Source organism: Pleurodeles waltl, chromosome 3_1, assembly GCF_031143425.1.
Source record: "Pleurodeles waltl isolate 20211129_DDA chromosome 3_1, aPleWal1.hap1.20221129, whole genome shotgun sequence".
Lineage (NCBI taxonomy): Eukaryota > Metazoa > Chordata > Amphibia > Caudata > Salamandridae > Pleurodeles > Pleurodeles waltl.
The window spans coordinates 1,347,780,525-1,347,803,759 of record NC_090440.1 but is presented as its reverse complement, the minus strand read 5'-3'; the positions used below and the strand labels follow the sequence as shown (position 1 = coordinate 1,347,803,759).

At 43.4% G+C, this 23,235-nt stretch overlaps 1 protein-coding gene across 2 annotated transcripts in view; it reads left to right on the top strand.

Moving 5' to 3' along the window:
* The window catches only part of FOXR1 (forkhead box R1), an 89,978-nt gene that overhangs the window by 24,649 nt on the left and 42,094 nt on the right, over positions 1–23,235 (top strand). The window contains exons 3-6 of one of the 2 annotated variants that reach the window (XM_069224809.1): positions 4,892–5,115; positions 6,502–6,749; positions 7,405–7,637; positions 13,421–14,208. In XM_069224809.1, coding sequence (XP_069080910.1) covers positions 4,892–5,115; positions 6,502–6,749; positions 7,405–7,637; positions 13,421–13,449 — 734 coding nt within the window. In that variant the 3' untranslated portion in view covers positions 13,450–14,208. Of the gene's footprint in view, positions 1–4,891; positions 5,116–6,501; positions 6,750–7,404; positions 7,638–13,420; positions 14,209–23,235 lie in introns of those variants that run through there. The other variant, XM_069224808.1, reaches the window with a different exon arrangement.

The window sequence follows — 23,235 nt, the reverse complement described above, 5'->3', positions numbered from 1 at the left end:
ATGTTATTCTTCTTAAATGCTAAGTTTATAACTCTTGTGTTCTCTTAAATCACCATGTCTTTTTATAATTTTGCCGGAACTGTTACCATTTATCAGTGGGATCAAGCCCTACTCCTTTTAAATCTGTCGGGTAAAGCATACCTGGTGGCATTGTGCATGCACAGTCATTCTGCCCGTATTCAGTTTGCTAAAGCTTTGAATAATAATATAAATTAAAATGAAAATTCTAAAACAAGAGAATCACTCAATCAATCAATTTGTTAAGCGCGCTACTCACCTAGAGGGATCTCAAGGCGCTGGGGGAGGTGGGGATACTACTGCTCGAAGAGCCAGGTCTTGAGGCGCTTCCTGAAGGTCAGGAGGTCTTGGGTCTTACGTAGGTTGGCGGGGAGGGAGTTCCAGATTTTGGCTGCGAGGTGAGAGAAGGATCTGCTGCTGGTTGTGGTACGGTGAATGCGAGGGACTGTAGCGAGGGTGAGGTTGGCGGAGCGGAGCTGGCATGTCGGATTTTGGAAGTTGAGTCGATCGTTGAGGGAGGCTGGTTTGGTGTCGTGGAGAGCCTTGTGAGCGTGGATTCGGATTTTGAAAACGATCCTTTTGTCGATGGGTAGCCAGTGCAGGTCCTTGAGGTGGGCAGAGATGTGTTCGTGGTGAGGGATATTGAGGATGAAACGTGCGTCGAGGGCGTTGCCGTAGTATAGTCTGCTGCTGACGAGGGCGTGGGTGACCGTTCTTCTGCTTTCTACGGGAATCCACCTGAAGGTTTTGCGGAGCATTCAAAGGTTGTTGAAGCATGAGGACGAGATGGCGTTGACTTGCGGGTTCATGGAGAGTGAAGAGTCTAGTATGAAGCTGAGGTTGCGTGCGTGGGTGCTGGGTGTTGGGGGCGACCCCAGGATGGCTGGCCACCAGGAGTCGTCCCATGCTGACTTGTTGGGGCCGAAGATGATCTAGTTTTTTTCTGAGTTCAGCTTGAGGTGGCTTGCTGTCATTCAGTTGGCACTAGCGAGGAGTCCGGTGTGGAGGTTGTTATTGGCGGTTGCAGGGTTCCTCGTGAGGGAGAGGATGAGCTGAGTGTCATCTGCATAGGAAATGATGTTGAGGCCATGGTATCGGACAATGTTGGCAAGTGGAGCTATGTAGATATTGAAGAGGGTGGGGCTGAGTGAGGATCCCTGGGGGATTCCACAGATGGTCTTGGTGGCCTTTGACCGGAACGGGGGAAGGCAAACTCTTTGTGTTCTCCCTGAGAGGAAGGAGGTGAGCCAGTCCAGGGCTCTGTCGGATTCCAGAGTTGAAGAGGCGTGTGCGAAGGGTTTGGTGACATATGGTGTTGAAGGCTGTGGAGAGGTCGAGGAGGATGAGGGCAGAATGAAGCTAGGCCTAACTGCAGTTGATTTTCGTAGTCGTAAACCTGCTTTAAACTCATTGTGACCTATGCTGCCTGAGTTGCTGAAGGAAAAACTGTTAGTTAACACATTTCTTTGCACAACAAATGTTTAATTTCTGACCTGTGCGTGACCTATTCATGTTGCAAAGTTCTTCCGCTTTAATCCATGGAAGCAGTATTATGTATAATCATTTAGCTTGCTAACTTGCTTTGGAATGTGCTGACTTGAACATAATATACTAATTTGTTTCTTTTATGAATGGATCTACAGTGTGGAAGCTATGGGAAGGGAGATGACTATTGCATATCCTATTGTTCTTTCAAATGCAAGCTATGCATGGGAAGTGGTATTGATGTTGCAATTGATCTCTGAATATGAACTGAGCTATTGTTTTTGATCAACTTTCAAAAAAGTAAATAATTATGATAAATTGTTATTGATTGTAGATTAATGTTTGTTATTAAGGTGTCAGAGGGAAACAGTAGGGGCATCCTAATGCAGAGGAAGACTGATATGAGAGGGCGCTGCTTGGGTTCCTAGTGTGTAAGGTATCTCATTGAATTTAGTAATTTTTGCTGTTTGCTTCTCCAAGAGCATACTTTTGACTACTACTGGAGAAATAGAGGGAACTGGATAAACTGTTGGAGAATAGCATGATAGCTGAAGCTTTTTGAGCTGATAGCTGTGAGGACTGTGTTAGAGATAGATTGAATAATAACTTTCTAGGATTGTTAACTGTATTTTCTGATGCTTTTTGAATGCGACTAGACCAAACTGCAACTGTATTCTTTATGAGCACAGGTAGCTCTTGCCAAAAAGACTGAGGAGAATAGAACATGGGCAGATTCAGGATGTGCTATATGCAACTGTTCTATATGCTGAATTGATTAATAAAACATATTACTCTATTTCTGAATACATATTTTAAAATATCTTAAACTTTTATTGTCTCCCATAGAATCTACTTGTGATTAACAAAGTTGATGTTGCAGCTTATTCTATACTTAACATCTGCTCCAAATATCCAAAGACCAAGTAGTGGGCCCAGCAACAGGGCAGTGAAAATTATACAAGTAGATGTTAGTGAGGATATGCTGCCCCAGATTCTTATCAGCATCCTTCAAAGGCATATAGCAGAGGTCATGTATGTTGTAAACCGAGAACTACAGGAGTCTAATCTTCCAAAATTAGTGACTTACAGGAAATGTTACCTCCCTAGTGGATCACACGTTAGTAACTGCTATCCTGCAGAATTTGCTAGAACTAGTGTTTTTGTATTTTGATTGCTTTTTAATGACCTCTTGAAACCGTTATTTGTCACATTTGATACACACATTGTCAAAATAACATTATGTAGCAAACATTTGTGAGAAATGTTTTGAGAGATTTTGCACATGTTTCAAAGCTTCCTGGTGAGTCTGTCACTCTGACATAAAGAAGCTGTTCCAAATCAGAAACAAATAATAATTTGCCATAAGTGACATGGCCCCACTTTGAATAAAATGCCAATACCAACAGTACAACAGTTTGAATGAATAGACCAGGCCCCAGGTTCAAATTAACCAGACTCTGACATCTGGAAACAATTCTAGAACGGAAGGGAAGTTCACTAGTGGAAGCTGCAACATGCCTAAGAGGTGTAGGGCTTAATTAACATCCTTTAAATAAAGTAGTTCCCAGTCCCACCCTGGTATACTGGCAGGGTAGTTTTTTCCCTTGCACCTGGAATCATTGTTAACTTAGACTTTCCGAAAAATGTGCAAAGGAAAGAAACTTATTCTGTTTAGTCCTGTCCTTAGAAATGAAGTTAAAACTATTTGTTCATCATCTGAAGTGTTTTTTTTTTTTTTTTTAATTAAAAAACAAAAAATAAATGTGTACACACATGCTGAGCTTATGTATATTTACAATTGCTCCAAAAGGGATTCACGTAGGATGACAATAGATGCACCACTACACACAACACATACATTTGACATGTCTATTTGAGGATCTTCACAGAATTCCAATAACTAACACAAACGTGAACCATTAGCATATGAGTAGGAGGAGATATCTTTTGAAAAGGAGATGCCATTGTGGTATTTCCACATAAAATAGCATCTTAAACCTGTAATTGTTTTTCTTACTAGTCAGGAGAAAAATGTGCAAATTGCCATCAATCTTAAATATTGTGTGGTAGATGTCCTCGGTGAAAGGCCAAGAGGCTAAAAAGCATGTTCTCCTAGACTTTTCCAATGATTGGCAAACTCCAGGTAGTCTAGAGGGAATAACTACAGGTGTCAAGAAATGTAGGGGCCTTCCTCTAATCCATAATCACTGCTGACTTGATAGTTGGCTGTGGCTTGAATAGGCTGAGTATAATAGAAGAAATAGCAGTGGTAGTGTCTATCTTTGCAAAGATCTGATTGAGGTAATCTACAACTCTTACTTTGTACTTTTTACAAGAGGAAAGATTCCATTACAGAATTTTAGAACAATTGACTTTGTCTAAAGCTCTTCATGCCTGGACCATTAGGTTAATCTTTTAGCAAAACCAGTGTTCTTTGAGATGTACTCTGTCAGCAGTTTTACTTCATGCTTGCGCATCATTTGGCCCCTAAATCAATGGGCATAATGCTGTTTAAGAACTGCAGTCATAATACTATTTATTGATACCTAGCCAGACGAGGACCTTTCCATGCCTAATTTGTCCTAACCAAAACAATTGTCAATGGAGGTTTATAAGGTGTTTCATAATATTGTAAAGAGTTGACCTCTGTTTGTGCAGTAATGCTCCAAATCTTTACCCAATAAATCAAAAAATGTAGTCTTATTTTCCAAATAATCGATTCACAACTTAAGCCTTTATAAAAATAAAAAAAAAAGAAAGAAAGGTGGAGACACTCTTAGCTAACCTTGGGGGCTGTTCCAAAAACAAATTGTATCTGTTAGCTAGTGTATCTGCTCTTTTATCTCCCAAATCCGTACTTGCATCAAAGACACTGACAGGTGTTCTTAAAGCCCTAACTCCATGCCCTGTTATAATTCTTCTCAAGGCACCATCTCTAGGGCACAGTAATGCCACACTCTCCATGCTGACAGTCCCATTTCCTTTCCTCCCTCATGGATGCCTAAATATTCAAAACTAGATACCCAGTCGAGCTGTGAAATCTAGAGTGATGCTATTCATGAGGGTTTCAAATCCTATCTTTTGTCTTGCTTTTCTTTGTTTACTAGCTCTCAACCTGTGCAAAACATCTGAAATGTGCTGAAAAGTCATGTCGACCCATTGACGTTTGAGTAATTAACGTGGCATCACCCACAGATTAATTGTGTGGTTACTCATGCTTGAACATCCATTACTTAGTCTAGAAGGAAAGGCAGGTCGTTGTATATAAAGACAAAACTGTTTGCTGCAAATTACTGAATTTGTATTCTTGAGCCATGATTGTAAGTGCATGCAGATACCTTCTCCTAGAAATGTCTTTAACAAGCTTTTCTTCATCTCCTTTGCACAGGGTGCAGCTTCCAGCCCAGCCTCTGGCTACTGGTGAGTCCCAGCAAGGTCTGCACATGGCCATACTCTAAGCTGGAGGTGCCAGAACTCATTGTGCCAGTGAGGCCTGCCTTAAGGGTGCCAACCACACCTATTCCAACCACTGCACAGGAGTCTTCACCCGCCATGGAAGAGGCATGTGGAGAGGAGTCGGAAGACATGCCGTCATCCTCCAGTGAGGGATCAGTAAGTTAATGTAGCTCATTGTATTCATGTGCCCAGTGAAAGCCAAGCAGGACCACAGAAGAACATATGGCTCCCCTTTGAAAATGTGACTACCAGGAGTGCACACTTTTTCAAGATATGACTTGTTTGTATACACAGGTTGCAGAGTAAGAAGATCCTCAGAGGCTTTTAAAGGGATCAAGGAGCCAATAATGGGAAACTACTTGAATGTTAACATCGGGAAGTTTAATTAACCACACATTTTAATTCCACTTCAGTGATTATGCTAAACCACAGCAAACCAACGATTGATGGGAAGGGTGAACCACTCCTGGTTTTACATCTCTCGTAGGTCAATCAAGAGCTGATTTTATCACCCTCATCCAACTGAAGTTGTCACTTGGGAAATTCTAGATTTGACATCTGCCCCCCACCTGATTTGGACCACAAGCAGGTGAGGCAGAGAATACATCTAATATTGTCCACCAGTAGCATATACCGTGTAAAATGCAGGGGGAAACTACACAGCTCGAAGAACTCTACATGCAAGCCTCTTGTGCTGGGCAAAAAGGGCTTAAGCCTGACCAGTTGCAAACAATGATAAAGAGAGGCGGTGACTTGTGCTTTTTTCATCCTCTGTACTCCCTGCCTATAATCTAAACACGCAGCATGGATTAGATGGTACATTTTAACTAAGGCAGCTGACAAATGTATTTGCATCAGTATTGCACAGTCGATCTCTCGCTCGCCAGCGCTTCTCTTTAATATCAGTTAGAGATGACTCGCTGTCTTATTGTGACCCCAAGCAAGGCTTGCATGCATCAGGAGTGTAGGTTCATCCAAGAATCCCTGTCTGTACAACTCCCTCTCAAGAGTCATTGCTCCAAGCAGGAGCTTGTTAATGGCTGATGAATAAGTAATTCCAGAGGATGGAGCACTTGACAATATAGTTCCAGGGAAGGAAACCATTATAGTCATACTATTGCTAGAGAGAACTCCAAATGCCCTGCAGTTTCCTATTAATTGTTCTTCCTTATGCTTTCCTTGAACTTCTACCTTGCATTTCTCTCTGAGGGAAGTAGGGGTAAAGGAGAAAAATTGGATGATACCTCCAAGGTTTACAAAAACGTATTTTCCACATTGTGAGACTCCATAAATACTATGCTTCCATGAAAGAGAAAGGTATAGGTGCTTTGAGTTTGCCCTTACACTGGATGGGCAGCCTGCTGTGCCTGGGTCTGTTAGTTTATTGAGCATGTGGGACAAGTAAATCAGAAGTATCCTAGCCCTATCACTATTTTTGGTGTTTGAGATGTGCAGCTGGTGCTTAGCACCAACCCATTAGTTTTCCACCTCTTTACAGTTTCTCTTTCTTCACATTTCCTTTCACCTCCTTTTTGCTTGTAGGTGATCGAAGATGACTTCTCCTCATCCTCGTTAGACTTCCCTCTACCCCAAGAACTTGACATGTTCCTTCCTCCAATTGGTGTACCAAAGAGGATGCCAACCCATAGCAAGAACCTACGGCTCCGGAGGAAGGTTGATCTGGGTAACAAGTGGCCACGACCACCAATCAACTACTGCATTCTCATTTCAGTGGCACTACGAAGTTCTCATGGCAGCCTCAATGTACAGCAGATTTACAACTTTGTTCGGTAATCTTTCTGTTCCAGGGATGTACCACCAGTCCCATCGCCCCCACCCCCAAAATTGAACCTGGATCAAAGCGATCTATGTAGATTATTGCATTAAGTTAGTTGTAATTGATAGTACTTGTATGGGAGAGGATGATGTCGGGAGAAGGGGTGAGAAGGTTGTCTGTGTATATTTTGTTAGATGGTGAAAATAGCATAATTGGCTACTGTAAGTTGTAATTTCGAATCATTTCTAGCTGAAAGGAAGAAGTTACTTTCAGAAAACTGATGTCTAAGTTGATACGTGATTAAAGAATGCATATTTGGTCCTGACTTTTAGCACCGTGCAATACATTGGCAAGCAGGGGCAGACTGGGCTGTTGGTAATGCTTAATGACTAGCCAGCATAGTAGTTATGCACAGCTTAGTCAGAACAGACATCCCTATAAACCAGCAGGGCCCATATGAGGACTAGATTTTGACCTTGTGCCATATTATGTTGTAGGATTTTTAAATTTTTTGCCATCAGGGTGACCTATTAGTGCTGAAAGTAGTTGAGGCGTGTTTGAGTTGTGAGGCGAATGTGTTGTAGATAGATGGAGAGATAAAATGCTTGATATGGAGGTTAATAAATAGTCTGAATTTGTTTTGTCCATTCCTATCCTTTCGTTTACAGAGAGCACTTTCCTTTTTTTCGAACGGCTCCAGAAGGCTGGAAGAACACTGTCCGCCACAACCTGTGCTTCAGCAGCAGCTTCCAGAAAACCACAAACCTAGCTTGTGGTGGCAGCAAACGCAAGTCTTGTCTGTGGAAGCTGACCCAAGAGGGGCGCCGGAAGTTCCAGGAGGAGGTGCAGACCCTGCCTGATGAGCTGGTGGGCCTTCTGCGGGACAGCATGTACAAGCCAGGTGGGCACATGCCACAAGTGACCTTTTCCGCCAGGGAAGCGGGCACAAGACATACGTGCTTTCCTACTGGGTCTCAAAAACCTTTCTTTCCCAGTTCCCAATCTGGGGGGTTTAAAGTGATCCTCTGTATTATACATTAAGAATACAATATATCAGATGGGTAAGCTAGAAAGGTGCCAACTTTGGTGTTGAGGGTTTGACCCGCTGCTGACCAGGGGAAGCCATGCAGCTCTGTTGATTGACTCTCTTCCAGATTTCAGAACTGTCAAAAGACGTACTATTTTGTGCACTGGGCATGAATCATTATGATGGGGTGCTTCTTGGGTTGTAGGCCTGCAGATTCAGTTGGAGGAACTATCCTCCCTCCTAACCAGCCTGTATCTGCACCGGTGAAACAAGCTAAACCAGTTTACATTTAATTAAGGCTGGCAGACCACAAGGAAGGTAACGGAATGCAGTGCCCCAAGCAGGCATTTGGCCTGGAAGCTACAGGTTTGAATCCAAAACCAATACCAGTGACATCTTGACCTTTTAAACAGGAATCTAGCTATACGAATTCAATAATAGTCTTGATTTTTGACCACCTGTTTCACCCTTTGCTGATTGCCCTCTTCTGGTTTTGCAGCCAGATTTAGCTGTTTTTGTCCTGCTTATAGACATCCTTCACTGATGGGAGAGATGTATGTGTTGTTTATTGCAGAACAACCTATAGTTCACCATTGGAGTTTACTTGAATGCTGGCAGCATAGGACCAACATATCCGAGTGGCTAGTCCAGACAAACAACTTACTAGAGACTGCATGCATCCACGTGCCACTGCATAGAATATTGTTCTTTGTGTTGAACCTTTTTTATGGATTCTGAGGGCAAGAAACAAACATTTCATTCTTAGTTGAGCATCTCAATCCCTTGGCTTATCCACTAGTAGGGACTGATGCTCCCTGTGTCCAGATAGACTGCAGTGCAAGGGCTTGTAACTTCTGGGCAAACGGTGTAAGAGGATATTACAGAGGAGGAGCAAGACATTAAGACATCTTTTCTCATAGGGTAACTTAGTGTGTCTGTCTATTCTTGCAATAGATATGCTCTGTGATTGAGAAATCCCTCAATGGTTTCCCGTGTCACCCGTTTGATCTTAGTTGCATGTCTGTATTGAATATGGCATTTGAGGAGTAACCAATAACCCATTTTCTCAGCTCAAGCATGTTTCTCTGCTATGTCACTAAATATGCCTTTCTCAGGTTACTGTTGTAGGACGAATTGTTCATAGAATCATACAAAAATCAAGAGAAGATCTCTTAAGTTATGCTATTAGAGTACAGAGGCTTGCAGGCTCAAACCATTTATATAGGAATAGGCAAGCCAGAAGCGCTTCATGTTATAGAGTCTGACATGCTCGATAGAAATGCACAAAAGACTGGCCTGTCAAGGCTTGTCTCTTGCGAAGGGAGGCAGGATAAGCTGGGTGGTGTAGATCAAGGGATGTAAAGTAGAATGACCAGATGAAGCACGTGTATGTGTGTTTGGCATAAAACATACATAGTGCATGTGTTGCTAGAGAAACATGGTAGGCCATAATGGTCAAATCATGCTGGTCTGTGAGTATTGTAAAAAGGAAAAAAAAAAAGTTACTTACCTTTGGTGGTAATGTTTCTGGTGGATACATAGGCCCATATTTACACTTTTTTAGCGCCGCATTTGTGGGATTTTTTTGACGCAAAATCAGCACAAACGTACAAAATACAATTGTATTATTATACAATCAAAAGTTTGTGCTGCTTTTGCGTCAGAAAATTACGCAAATGCGGCACTAAAAAGTATAAATATGGGCCATAGTCTTCTAGCACCTTTCTTACCATAGGAAATGATCCTTTGTAGCTTCAGTCTAGTCCCTAAAACGTGTCCCTTCAGTATCTCTCCAGTGCTGCCAAATTTCTCCTTGTGGCTTAAGCAGCAACTCTGCTGCCAGATGTGATGACACCTATGTAAACTAGGCCCCAGACGGCACTCTGGTGTCATTTCCTAAAAAGATCCACACCCCATTAATGCATGAGGAAAGAAGCAGAAAGAGTGGAAAAGACGGTGACAAAACTAGCGCATAATGTTACCATAACCTAGGAACTTATTAACCTTGGCCTTAATTTACAGGTTTGGGGACAGTAGGAAGTCTGCAAGAAGAGTCTGCATCCACATGAAACCTCTTTACATATTTAAGTGACATTTTCTTGTTATGGATACATCTTCCTGCAGATATTTTGCCTTATGAATGTGTCCCAAAGCAGTGCTTCTTAGGGAGGTGGGAGTGAGTAGCACCAGTTATCCAAGACATCCATGCAAAAGTGTGGGGAAAATACTCATCACTGTGTGCCTGAGACATTTGTGCTTGCCAGAAGTATGTAAAGATGATCCTGCAGCCACCTGGTAGATGTTGGCAACCAAAATGTCTCTGGAGAGATCTGTTGAAGGAACCATGGCCCTTGTGGAGTGGCTACAAATGCTCTCAAGAGGGTCTTTCCTGGCCAAGCTATAGCAGATCTTCATGCTGAGGTGACCTAGTGCAAAATGGTGTGTTTAGTTACAGCATGTCCTTTTTAACACTGGTAAAACCTAGGAAGAGCTGATTCTCAACTGTCCTGTTACATGCATTCAATGTAATAGGACATAACCCATCTGGGTTCCAGCCTATGCAGACATTCCTCATCTCGTGCAAGTCGAGTAGGGAAGGAAAATGGAAGGGTAATAGACTGGCCCATATGAAGTGCAGATCCTATCTTGGGTAATGAGGATGGTTTAAAAAAAAAACTGGGAACGGTTGATCTGAGAGGGCTATAATTTCTCCAACTCTACAAGCCAAAGTTATTACCCCCAACAATACGGTCTTTAAAGTGAGTAGCTGAACTTGGCAACTGGGCATAGGCTTAACTTGTGATTATTAGGAAGGTTAACACAAGGTTCAGATCACATTATGAAATGATAAACGGAGTGGGAGGAAATAGGACAAGCTAGCATGCAAGAAAAGGTGCCACCAAAGGCAATCAAACCAAGGAAGGTTGATCAGCAAAACATATGGATGGAGATGGCACAACCAGTAGTCTTTTAACAGTTGACCCTGCCAGGCTGTGCAAGGGTCAGTGCAAGTTTCAAGATGTCAGAAAAGCAAAATTTAAGGGGCTGCAATAACATACTCCACTTTAGCAAGTAGGCAAAAGGACTTGCTAGAAATGTTGTCGTTTCCACGTGTGGACCTTCAGCATTTGGGGACTCGGTGGAAGGCCTGGCCATCCTGCTTCAAGAGCAGATTCTCTCTTTGTGGGAGAGGAAGTGGTGGCTGAATGCAGAGTGTCAACAAATCAGAGTATCAGATCGTACGTGCCCATTTCGGGACAATTAGGAACCACTGTACTTGAGCCCCCTCACACCTTCTGCACCACTTCTTATAGAGGCAAAATATGCAGTAACACACTCATCAGGCCCTGAGACCTGCTATACCTCAAGGCATCCCCCATGGACCCATGCATGGCACAATACTGACGTCACTTCCTTTTCTGGGTTGTGGTATGGTGTTCTACTTGGGGAACCTTAATCTGGAGAAAATTGCATTGGTCACTCTGTTGAGCTCTCCCTCGTGGTCCTTCAGTGATCAGCAACATTGAGGAAACCTGAAAAATTAGCTGCTACCAGGAAAATCTCCCATTGCTACAGGTGAATTACCTCTGACACGGAGTTCGTTATTCCATACCACTCTGTCTATTGATAAATTAGAAAGTGTTGGTGTGGTGTGAGAGTCTGAACATGGTTCCTTGGGTTAGAAGCTAGAAACACAGTGGTAGATTGGCCACCCTCCGTTCTAGAGCCTTTGAGCAGGTGCTGGCTTGATGTGGACTAAGTGTCTTTATGTTGCCCAGGTAGGCGTGCAGCAGGGAGGTGTCAGTGAACACAGTAGCTTTGCAGGGAGGGCCTACCAATAGTTTGGAGAGATCTATCCACCAGTGTGGATATGGCTTAGCAGACGGGAAGATCTGATACTGAACTAAGGGAATCCACTGTTGCTAGGCACCACTGAAACACTAATTTTCCACCTGGCCTGTTGCAAACGGGATGCAGACGGAAGAACTGTGATTTGAGCTTGCGTCAAACCTCTCCATCATCTCTTTTCTTAGCCACAATCCTTAGAAAAGGGGAAAGGCCATCATACTGTTAATATCAATAACTGCCCCTTTGACAGTCAAGCTTTTATTTGACAAGAGGCAAGATGTTTGGGTGATGGTAAAGCCCAATATGTGGAGGAGAGCACCCTTCTGCTGAAGATGATCCCTGAGCTCCATTTTCAAGATCCAGTTATACAGCTAGGGAAACAATTGGAATCCCGATTGTTACAATAGGCCCACAACCACCAGTGTCGCAAAGACTCGTGGAGCGGTCGTCAATCCAAACGGTAGAACTAAAATATGATGATGCCGAGATCCCACTGTAAGCATCGGTAACGTACATAGGTGGGTAGGATTGGGAGACGGAAATAGGCATTTGAGAGGTCCAGGGATGCCAACCATTTCACCAGGTTCAGGGCCCACAGAACATGGCTTATTAATAAAATCTTGAATGTGTTTTGCCGAAAGACCAAGCTCAGAAGGCCATGATCCAGGATGGGACTTAAACCGCTGCCCTTCTTGAGGACCATAAGTACCGTAAATAAAATCCTATATACCTTTCTTCTAGATGCACCACCTCAATTGCCCCTTTGTTATGCAGGAAAAGGACGGCTGCCTTCAAAATCTCCATGTGCAAAATCTATGTTGAAATGATAGACTTCACCTCTGGAGAGGGCAACATTTTGTACAACAGTGGTAAATGAATAAATCCCCTCGGAAGGGGGGCCAGATGACAAAATGATGCCCCTTTCCACTTGCCTAAACCACTTGCATTCTGTAAGTCCTGACACAGGCCTGCATCTGTGTTGTTGTGTGGAAATAGGTTATCCATCTCTGAATTATCTTCTGCTCAGCTTTAATCCTTATTAGGCATAGCCACTGTATTAGAGACTCAGACAAACAACTCTTCCAGACAAATCGGAGCCCTAAAAAGGGGCTCTGCAAAGAGCACATCATTGAAGTTTGCCAAACTTTCTCCGTGAGATGTAGGAAAAACTGGAACTCATGCCGGCATACTGGTAGGTGCTGAGTAAATGCCAATGTCATTACGTCCTTGAGTGGAGTTGTGACCAGTATGCATCCATATGAATCAGAAGACATGAAGGCAAGAAAAAGGGGGAGTGGTGGGGGGGGGGGGATGGTATGTATGTGTGTGTCTGCTAGCAGCAGTGGCTGTTTTTATTAGTGGGGTAATGAGGCCTCTTAGGCCCCAATAATATATTCCCGGTGTGCCTAGGCAGTAATACCACACCTGGCATTACAAATATTGGGACAAATGGTGTGACCACTCTCCGATTTCTCGGAGACAAGACGTTAATCCCCTGTCCGCAGATAACATAGGGGTCATGATACTACTGCAACGGTTTTAACATTGGAACACAATTTGAACCTTTTACAGAGAGCAGAACGATCAAATATGACCTGGAGGATTTGTCCTGATATTCAGTGTAGTAGTAGCACATACTGAATGGGGTGATTCACCCCATTTTGACTGAATCCCATTTTGACTGATAACTTCAATTTCTGAGCAAAACAGTAATGCCGACCACTGGTAATGAGGGTGTTTGAGCTTAGTCTTACTAATTAACACTGTGTGTCCTCTTCTCTTCCTCATTCTTCCCACCTCTGTTGCAGCCTTGATGGGGATTATGTTTGATATCTGAGACCTTCACAGCAGTTCTACCTGCACCTCACAGCGGCACTTTCACAGCTGAGGAAGAGAGGCCTACAGTCCGGGACGCATCTTCACGGCTCGAGGGGCCTGCGGTTTGATCCACTGAAAATCACCTTTTCAGATGGAGTTCTTCAGCTTCACTCACAGGAGCACTTCCAGAGCTACAGAACAAAACCCTGCAGCCTTGGTGACGGCGACACCTTCACACCTCTAGCGGCCTGCAGCTATAATCGCAGGAGAAACTTCACTTAAGCAGAGCTAGGACCTGCAGCCAGTGAGAATACCAAACCAGACTAAGAACCAACCTGCAGTTGGCCTCGGAAGCACTATCACAGATGATGGGGAAAAAAAAAAAGACTTACCTGAGTGTCAGGAGCACCTTCACAGCAGAGAAAAGACCTGCAGCCAGGTTTACACCAGCACTTTGGCAACAAAGGATTTCCTTCCTTGAATATTTCGAGGGAAGGGCCACCAAAACGTCTATTAGAAGGTGTTTGTGTACCTTCAAGCCAATAAAAATCGGGGCATTGCACCCTCAAAAGGTGGCCATTTTGAGCGCTGAGTTTTCTCTAAGGAGTGGGGCTAGGAGCACTGGCTTCTCTTGACTTAGAATATCCACGTGTTAATGCGGGTTAAATGCCACTCCTACTTTATTTTTGTGGTTAAGTTTGATGACCATATGTTTGGCACGACTTTGGTATGAACTTTGGTGGTTGTTAAAAATAAAGATTTTGGTGTTGCAAAACGTTTCTCTGTGGTGATTGCAGTCTATGCCAGAAGATGGCTGGTATGGTGAAATTATCCTTTTCAAAGCAACAGCATTTGTGTTATTAGTGAACAGTTGTGCAGACAAAAACATGATGCCCATCCTAAACACTAGAGAAGATCTGCGCACCACAGGGGTCAAGTGTGCACAATAATATTCTTGGACCTCTCTCAGGCATTTGCCATCATTGGTTTTAAGACCCTATTTGATAATCTGATCTCATAAACTGTTGTAAATGGTTTGGGATTAACGTAATCCCTGGCAAATGAAACCTAATATGTTCTATCATTTATTTCAATGTAATTGGAGTGGGTACAAAGGCAACAAGGTTTGCTTTCGGTTGTAATTTTTCAATAGTTATCGGGCACAATTAGTGTACATTCCAGATGATCACAATGTCGGCTATCACATGTGTACCACTGACACTCAGATATTTTAGGAAAGTGGGCCATCGGGTAGTAACTGGTCCAAACTTGATTGCACTTTTTCTTTTACTTACAGTTAAAATTATGAAATCTTGCTAGTGGGCCTTCTCTTGGACAGCCTCCACGGGTCCACCTCCAGCACAGTTTCTGATGGTTCACAACCTGGGCTTTTCAGGGCATTCTCTCTTTCCCTCATTTTCTCTAAAAGACTTTTGCTAGTCCTTGCAGTGGCGTTTTTCTCGAGGATCTCTGCAATGACATCTCACTGACACCCCACAGCATTTGCTGAACAAAATCCAGCAGCATGGCTCAATTGTGGCCTGAGGCACAGAGCGCCTTTCACCCCGCCATCAGATCACCACATTGTTTACCTATCAACGAGATTTCACTTTGAAATGGTATGCATTTTACACAAGCTTGCTCATGGCCAAGCACCCAGTTGTCTGTCCGGCCTCTTTCAGCCCTACCATCCATCCATTAATTTTTCAAACATAGTCCTCTGCAACTCTCCTTGCCATTTAGGTGCCTACACTTATGAGAATTTGGGGAAGATCCTTTCAGGGCTTCTCTCTGAGAAACACAATACCTCAGCTATTGGGAATGGAAAATGTATTTCTAAAATGAATTCAAGTCCTAACGGCCCATCAACTCTACTCATCCCGTTGTCTGGACTCTGCAGTCATATGCCAGTCTCCCGTTTGACTTGCCTGATCCCCATTTTACATCTACTTGCAAGTCTGGATGGCTAAGGCTTGCATAGTAATTATATAGACCTTCCTCTTCAAGGCTTTCCACCTTTAGAGGCATTTTGAAGATTCTGTGTATCCGATTTGCTTCTGATCACCTTGTTTCCTAGTCCCATGATCTATTGTAGGAAGTGATCTAAATCTATACTTTAGCAAAACCCTAACTATTTGCAGGAATAACTAGATCAATTTTGCAGCTGAATATCATACAGTAAACCTATAGAATAAAAGTAGCTTTCTTTTCCCAAGCAGACATGAGGAAAGTATTTCATTACAAGACCAGGGGCTACCATTACGGATTCATCAACGTTTTGCCATTCCTGCAGGAGCACTTTAAAGAACATTTATCTACAACAATAAAACAATCCAGAACTGGAATCTTAATCCATAAATATCACTGTAATAAAATGCTCTTCTCTTTTAAATGTTGCTCCTCTTCAGATTTATACCTTAATTTATGTCATGCTATATTAATGCAGGTTAAGAGTGTTATTTTTGTAATGTTTCAAGCTTCTAATTTATGGAATCAATATGAGTGGGGTTGATAGGAGGTATTTAATATACTGTATAAGATTTAGGTAAATATCTTATTCTTCTATGCAACGTTATGTGATGGATAGTGATTTCCTCAGATAAAATTTGCTTGAGCTACAAAGATTTTAATTAAGGAAAAGTTTGAGCGTGGAGTTACTTTTTCATGTTAATGCAAGGTTTTTAAAAACAAAGCTGGTGTCGCGCACTCGTAATGAAACGATGTGCATGAAACAGCACGTGATGTAACTCGACTCTTGTGTGGGGTCGTATAGAGTTATGGGGTCAAGGAGAGGCCACACTCCATAGTCATAAGGAAGCGCATTCAAAGCACAAGTATTGTTGCTGACCACACGTGCACTTTACAAGCTGTGTGAGGTGGTGCGCGGTTAAAGATTAGCATTTTTACTGTTACCAAGAGATGACTATTGAACCTGGGTTCAGTCAAGACGTTTGGAGAAAAGTCCATTAGCACGCAAACATAGCATGATTTGCCTGCCATACAGCTTTGGGCTGAAAATAATGGAAATTAATGTACTTCAAACTAGCGCTTTCAAAGCATAATGCGTTGGTTAGCAACAGTCAACAGCTGATTGCAGTGCTGTAGGAGGCTGGCCTGGTTTGTAGTGAGTACCAAGGGGTACTTACACTCTGCACCAGGTCCAGGTATCCCTTATTAGTGTAGAAGATGTGTCTAGCAGCTTTGGCTGATAGAAAAGGTAGCTTAGCAGAGCAGCTTAGGCTGAACTAGGAGACATGCAAAGCTCCCACTATACCACTGGTGTCATATACACAATATCATAAGAAAACACAATACACAGATATACTAAAAATAAAGGTACTTTATTTTTATGACATTATGCCAAAAGTATCTCAGTGAGTACCCTCAGTATGAGGAAAGCAATTATACACAAGATATATGTACACAATACCAAAATTATGCAGTAATAGCAATAGAAAGCAATGCAAGCAATGTAAAGTTACAGTAGATTGCAATAGGAGCACATAGGTATAGGGGCAACACAAACCATATACTCCAAAAGTGGAATGCGAACCACGAATGGACCCCAAACCTATGTGAGCTTGTAGAGGGTCGCTGGGACTGTAAGAAAACAGTGAGGGTTAGCAAAATAGCCCACCCCAAGACCCTGAAAAGTGGGTGCAAAGTGCACCTAAGTTCCCCAGAGAGCACAGAAGTCGTGATAGGGGAATTCTGCCAGGAAGACCAACATCAGCAATGCAACAACGATGGATTTACAGACGAGAGTACCTTTGGAACAAGGGGACCAAGTCCAAGAGTCGCACTCAAGTCAGGAGTGGGCAGATGCCCAGGAAATGCCAGCTGTGGATGCAAAGAAGCTGCCACCGGATGGTAGAAGCTGTGGATTCTGCAAGAACGAAGAGGATTAGTAACTTCCCCTTTGAAGGATGGATGTCCCACGTCGTGAAGAAGCTTCCAGAGGTGTTTCCGTGCAGCAAGACCTCAAACAAGCCTTGCTAGCTGCAAGGGTCGCAGTTAGGGTTTTTGGATGCTGCTGTGGCCCAGGAGGGACCAGGATGTCGCCAATTGCGTGAGGAGACAGAGGGGGCGCCCAGCAAGACAAGGAGCCCACTCAGAAGCAAGCAGCACCCGCAGAAGTGCCGGAACAGGTACTACGAAGAAGAGTGAACCGGAGCTCACCCGAAGTCACAAAAGAAGGTCCCATGATGCCGGAGGACAACTCAGGAGGTCGTGCTCTGCAGGTTAGAGTGTCGGGGACCCAGACTTGGCTGTGCACAAAGGACATCCTGGAGGAGTGCACAGGAGCCGGAGCAGCTGCAAATCACAAAGTACCCAGCAATGAAGTCTAGCGTGGGGAGGCAAGGACTTACCTCCACCAAACTTGGACTGAAGAGTCACTGGACTGTGGGAGTCACTTGGACAGAGTTGCTGAGTTCCAGGGACCACGCTCGTCGTGCTGAGAGGGGACCCAGAGGACCGGTGATGCAGTCTTTTGGTGCCTGCGGTTGCAGGGGGAAGATTCCGTCGACCCACAGGAGATTTCTTCGGAGCTTCTAGTGCAGAGAGGAGGCAGGCTACCCCCACAGCATGCACCACCAGGAAAGCAGACGAGAAGGCGGCTGGATCAGCGATACAAGGTTGCAGTAGTCGTTTTTGCTACTTTGTTGCAGTTTTGCAGGCGTCCAGAGCAGTCAGCGGTCGATTCCTTGGCAGAAGGTGAAGAGAGAGATGCAGAGGAACTCTGATGAGCTCTTGCATTCGTTATCCAAAGAATTCCCCAAAGCAGAGACCCTAAATAGCCAGAAAAGGAGGTTTGGCTACTTAGGAAGGAGGATAGGCTAGCAACACAGGTAAGAGCCTATCAGAAGGAGTCTCTGACGTCACCTGCTGGCACTGGCCACTCAGAGCAGTCCAGTGTGCCAGCAGCACCTCTGTTTCCAAGATGGCAGAGGTCTGGAGCACACTGGAGGAGCTCTGGGCACCTCCCAGGGGAGGTGCAGGTCAGGGGAGTGGTCACTCCCCTTTCCTTTGTCCAGTTTCGCGCCAGAGCAGGGCTGGGGGATCCCTGAACCGGTGTAGACTGGCTTATGCAGAGATGGGCACCATCTGTGCCCATCAAAGCATTTCCAGAGGCTGGGGGAGGCTACTCCCCCCCCCCAAGCCCTGACACCTTTTTCCAAAGGGAGAGGGTGTAACACCCTCTGTCTGAGGAAGTCCTTTTTTCTGCCTTCCTGGGCCAAGCCTGGCTGGACCCCAGGAGGGCAGAAACCTGTCTAAGGGGTTGGCAGCAGCAGCAGCTGCAGTGAAACCCCGGGAAAGGTAGTTTGGCAGTACCCGGGTCTGTGCGAGAGACTCGGGGGATCATGGAATTGTCTCCCTAATGCCAGAATAGCAATTCCATGATCTTAGACATGTTACATGGCCATGTTCGGAGTTACCATTGTGACGCTGTACATAGGTAGGGACCTATGTACAGTGCACGCGTGTAATGGTGTCACCGCACTCACAAAGTCCGGGGAATTTGCCCTGAACAATGTGGGAGCACCTTGGCTAGTGCCAGGGTGCCCACACACTAAGTAACTTAGCACCCACCCTTTACCAGGTAAAGGTTAGACGTATAGGTGACTTATAAGTTACTTAAGTGCAGTGTAAAATGGCTGTGAAATAATGTGGGCATTATTTCACTCAGGCTGCAGTGTCAGGCCTGTGTAAGAATTGTCAGAGCTCCCTATGGGTGGCAAAAGAATTGCTGCAGCCCATAGGGATCTCCTGGAACCCCAATACCCTGGGTACCTCAGTACCATATACTAGGGAATTATAAGGGTGTTCCAGTATGCCAATGTGAATTGGTGAAATTTGTCACTAGCCTGTTAGTGACAATTTGTACAGAGAGAGCATAACCACTGAGGTTCTGGTTAGCAGAGCCTCAGTGAGACCGTTAGGCATCACACAGGGAACACATACATATAGTCACAAACTTATGAGCACTGGGGTCCTGGCTAGCAGGGTCCCAGTGACACATAACAAATATACTGAAAACATAGGGTTTTCACTATGAGCACTGGGCCCTGGCTAGCAGGATCCCAGTGAGACAGTGAAAACACCCTGACATACACTCACAAACAGGCCTAAAGTGGGGGTAACAAGGCTAGAAAGAGGCTACTTTCTCACAAGTGCCAAGGAAAGGGATGTTTGTGTTAGCAATAGAGGAAAATGTATTTTAGGAAAAGAGTACAATGGCTTCAGAGGAAGGCAGTGTTAGGCAGGAGTTGGAAGACAGCAATATGGGTGAGAATAGCATTAAAAGGTTAATACCGAAGGAAGTTAAAGCTTCAGTTAAAGAGGTGGTTGAGGCAGTCATGGAATGGAAAAGGAAGGATATAGGATCAGGTGAGGAATTTTGGTCGTCATAGAAGAGGATACAGCGATGGGTATAAAACAGGGAAATAAGATGAGGAAAACTAAACTTATAGAAAAAACATTGAATAAAAGTAAGAAAGATGGATTAAACTCCATGAGAAAGGTTGCTGTCTGCAATATATGCAGAGCAAAGGTGTCCTTGGCGGCATGCAGGATTCATCTGATGATGAATTTATGAATGAAGATTGAGACATCTTACAAGGAGAGGATAAAATGTATGACAAATACATTTTTGATTTGCATCAGGATGATGATTTAAATGAGGATCTGAAAGAAGATTAGTTTCTTCTTCAAAAATGGTCATTAAAAACACACTGGATAAGTAAATGTTAAGCCCATATGATACAAGTCATCCTAGAAGTGACGACTGATGGCCATTGGAGCATGTGGGAAAATTACTTTTCTATTTAAGATGGGGAGCGATGCTCATAAATGTCTTGAGAGATCATTAAACAGTGTCAAGATCGCCTTTTAGATGTTGTATTCCCTCTGGTAAAAATTATGGATGTGCTATGCCGTCTGGCAGAATTGGCCTATTTAAACGAGCCAGTTGATGTGGATTTACTGGAGGTGGAGCCAAAGAGCTATGTTATTTTCAGGTAATGCCAATTCAAGGCTTATGGCTGAGTGCAGAAAATAAAACTAGTGAAATGGCAAATAAGGAAGCAAGTGAAGATGCAAAAGTCTTACTCTTACATGAGGGATTAGTGAAGAGTCCAGAAAATTATGTAGCAACGTTTATGGCACTGGATAAGGCTTAAACAAACCAGCGAAAATTATTTGGTGGTTTTTTGGAGGGGCCAGCAGACCCACCTTATGCTGGGCGTGGACTGCAGCGGTCCCAGTACAATTATGCCTTCAGAGGAGTTGGAAGAGGCTCCCAAGGGTCAATGGGTTTTTTCCCACAAAGAAGAAGGTCGGGGAGAACCGGGAGTATCTGTGGAAGAGGACAAAGTTCTTCAGGGTTCCATGGTGTGCACAGAGACTTCTTTTGGTTGTTCCACAAGAAAAGTAAGAGGACGTCTGGGGATGTTTGTAGTCAATTTGAAACATTTAACAGGATATCTTTGGGTATTAAGTACAATTCAATATTTCAAGATGGGTTATTTTTTATAAATACCAGCTCAGGAAAAAGAACCAAGAGATTTGCGAATGACACAAAATCAAACTAGTAGTTCATGCAGAAATAGAAGGAATGTTACGGAAGGTTGCTATTTGCTCAGTAAATGTCAATTTTGAAGGATTTGTGAGCACTTTATTTTTGGTGGGGGAAAAAAAGGCCAAGAAATAGATAAACTGTGATAAGCTTCTGGAACCTGACTTATTTTCTAGTCTACAGGCATTTCAAGATGGAGGGAATCCATCTGTTAAGGGACATGCATTTTACCAAAAGATTGGTTAGTAAAATTGAATCTGAAGCATACCTATTTTACCGTTCCTATGGAGGAAAAAAGCCAGAGATGTTTACAATTCTGGAGGAGAACTCAGTTGTACCAATTTGTATGTCTTGAAGGAAAGTGTAACTTTGAGTGACTTGGCGAGAATGATAGGATTGTTTTCATCGTCAATCCAGGTGATATTTCCAGGACCCTTACACTATTGAGCTTTGCAGAGAGTGAAAGCAAATGCATTGAAGAAAGGCTTATGGTACAGCAACAAGGTTTTGTTGAGTCAGGAGGCGAAGGAAGTTATGTTGATGGCTACACAATCTGGAAACATGGAACGGTGGAGCAATTTTTGGTTGTGTACCGGATTTTGTTCTGGAGACCAGTGCCAGTATGACTGGTTGGGGAGCTCGGCTGGGAGAGCAGGAGACAGGAGGCACTATAGCAGATGTGGAGAGGAGTCAACACATAAATTGTTTGAAATTGATAGCATGGTTGTTTGCATTGAAGAGTTTCAGAGGTGTGTTACAGGGACAGACCGCTTTGATGAGAATGGACAATGTGTCGGCAGTGTCTTGCATAAATCGCTTAAGGGGAGCAGATCCTGGTGCCTATCAGACATAGCTAAGGACTTTTTTGTATTCTTTGTTTGGAACACCAAACAGATTTTTAGAGCAGAATATTTTCCAAGGGACATGAATTCAATCGCAGATTGGAATCTGAGACATTTAATAGATTACAGCAATTAGAAACTGAATCAAGCCGGTTTCAAGGGAATAGATTTGTTATGGAGGCCTTAGGACATGGGTTTGTGAGCAGGTTGACGTATATGATATGCAAGTACTTCAGTTGGTACCAGATCCAGATACAGCTGTGGTAGATGCATTCCAACAGGTTTGAACAGGGATGAGAAGTTAAGCTTTTCCACCCTTAGCTAAGGTTCGGAGGTTGGTTTTGAAGGTGAGGAGAGAGAAATGTCTATTGGTGTTGATAATTTAGTTTTGAATTTCTCAAGTGTGGTTTCCAGCAGTTATAGAGTTGGCATACACAATTCGGTTGTTGTTATCAGTCATAAGTAGGTTTGCTGAGAAATGGAGGCGGGAGAGAAACATCCATTGGTGTAGAGCAACTCTTTGAACCTTCTTGTTTGGTAGGTGTCAGGAAATGTGGAGCTTTCCAGAAACTTTTGCCAGGAGCTGCTGAGTTGCTAGAGGAATCTTGGTCACCCAGTACTAGGTGAATGTAGAAGGGAATTTGGACCATTTGGTTATGTTGGTGCTTTGAAAGGAATTTGCATCCTGTGGCGGCACCTGTAGTAGAGGTAGTAATTTTTTGTTGTTGTTGTGCAGTTTGCGATTGCTCATCTATAGCAATTCAATGTAAAATCTCATCAGGTCATGAGCATGTTGGGGGAAGATCTGTAGAAAGTAATACTCCAGTTTGTAGAGTAATGAAGACAATTAGACTCAGGCGACCCCCTAAAGCAAGACATGATGTATTTTGGGATGTGAATCATCTATTTCTGAATCTATTTCAAAGCGGGTCAAGGAATAAATACTTAAGTTTGAAAAACGTAACATAAACTTGCGACTTTTATATGTTTAGTGTCATGTAGAAGTAGAGTTTCAGATGTTAAGTGTTTGGAGATTAGTAAAAGGACATTTGGTCTGAATGGTGTATATTTTGAGATAGGGGAAAGAACCAAAACAATGTCCACTTCAATATTTTATCCAAAGTTTGAATGCAGAAATGGTGTTGTGGAATGTTTGAAAATTTTTGAAAAATGGGAAATAGGAGTGATAATGAGCATTAATTACTGATTTTTGTATGTGAAGCCTTTTAAAGCGGTAAGTTCAGCCACAATTGCAAGGTGGATTAAAGATGTTATGGGACAAGCAGGTGTCAATGTGAAAAGGTTTAAAGCCCTTTCTTTAAGGAGAGCAATGGCAAGTTAGGCCTGTTGGAACACTAGAAGGTTTTATGAAGACAGCTGATTGATT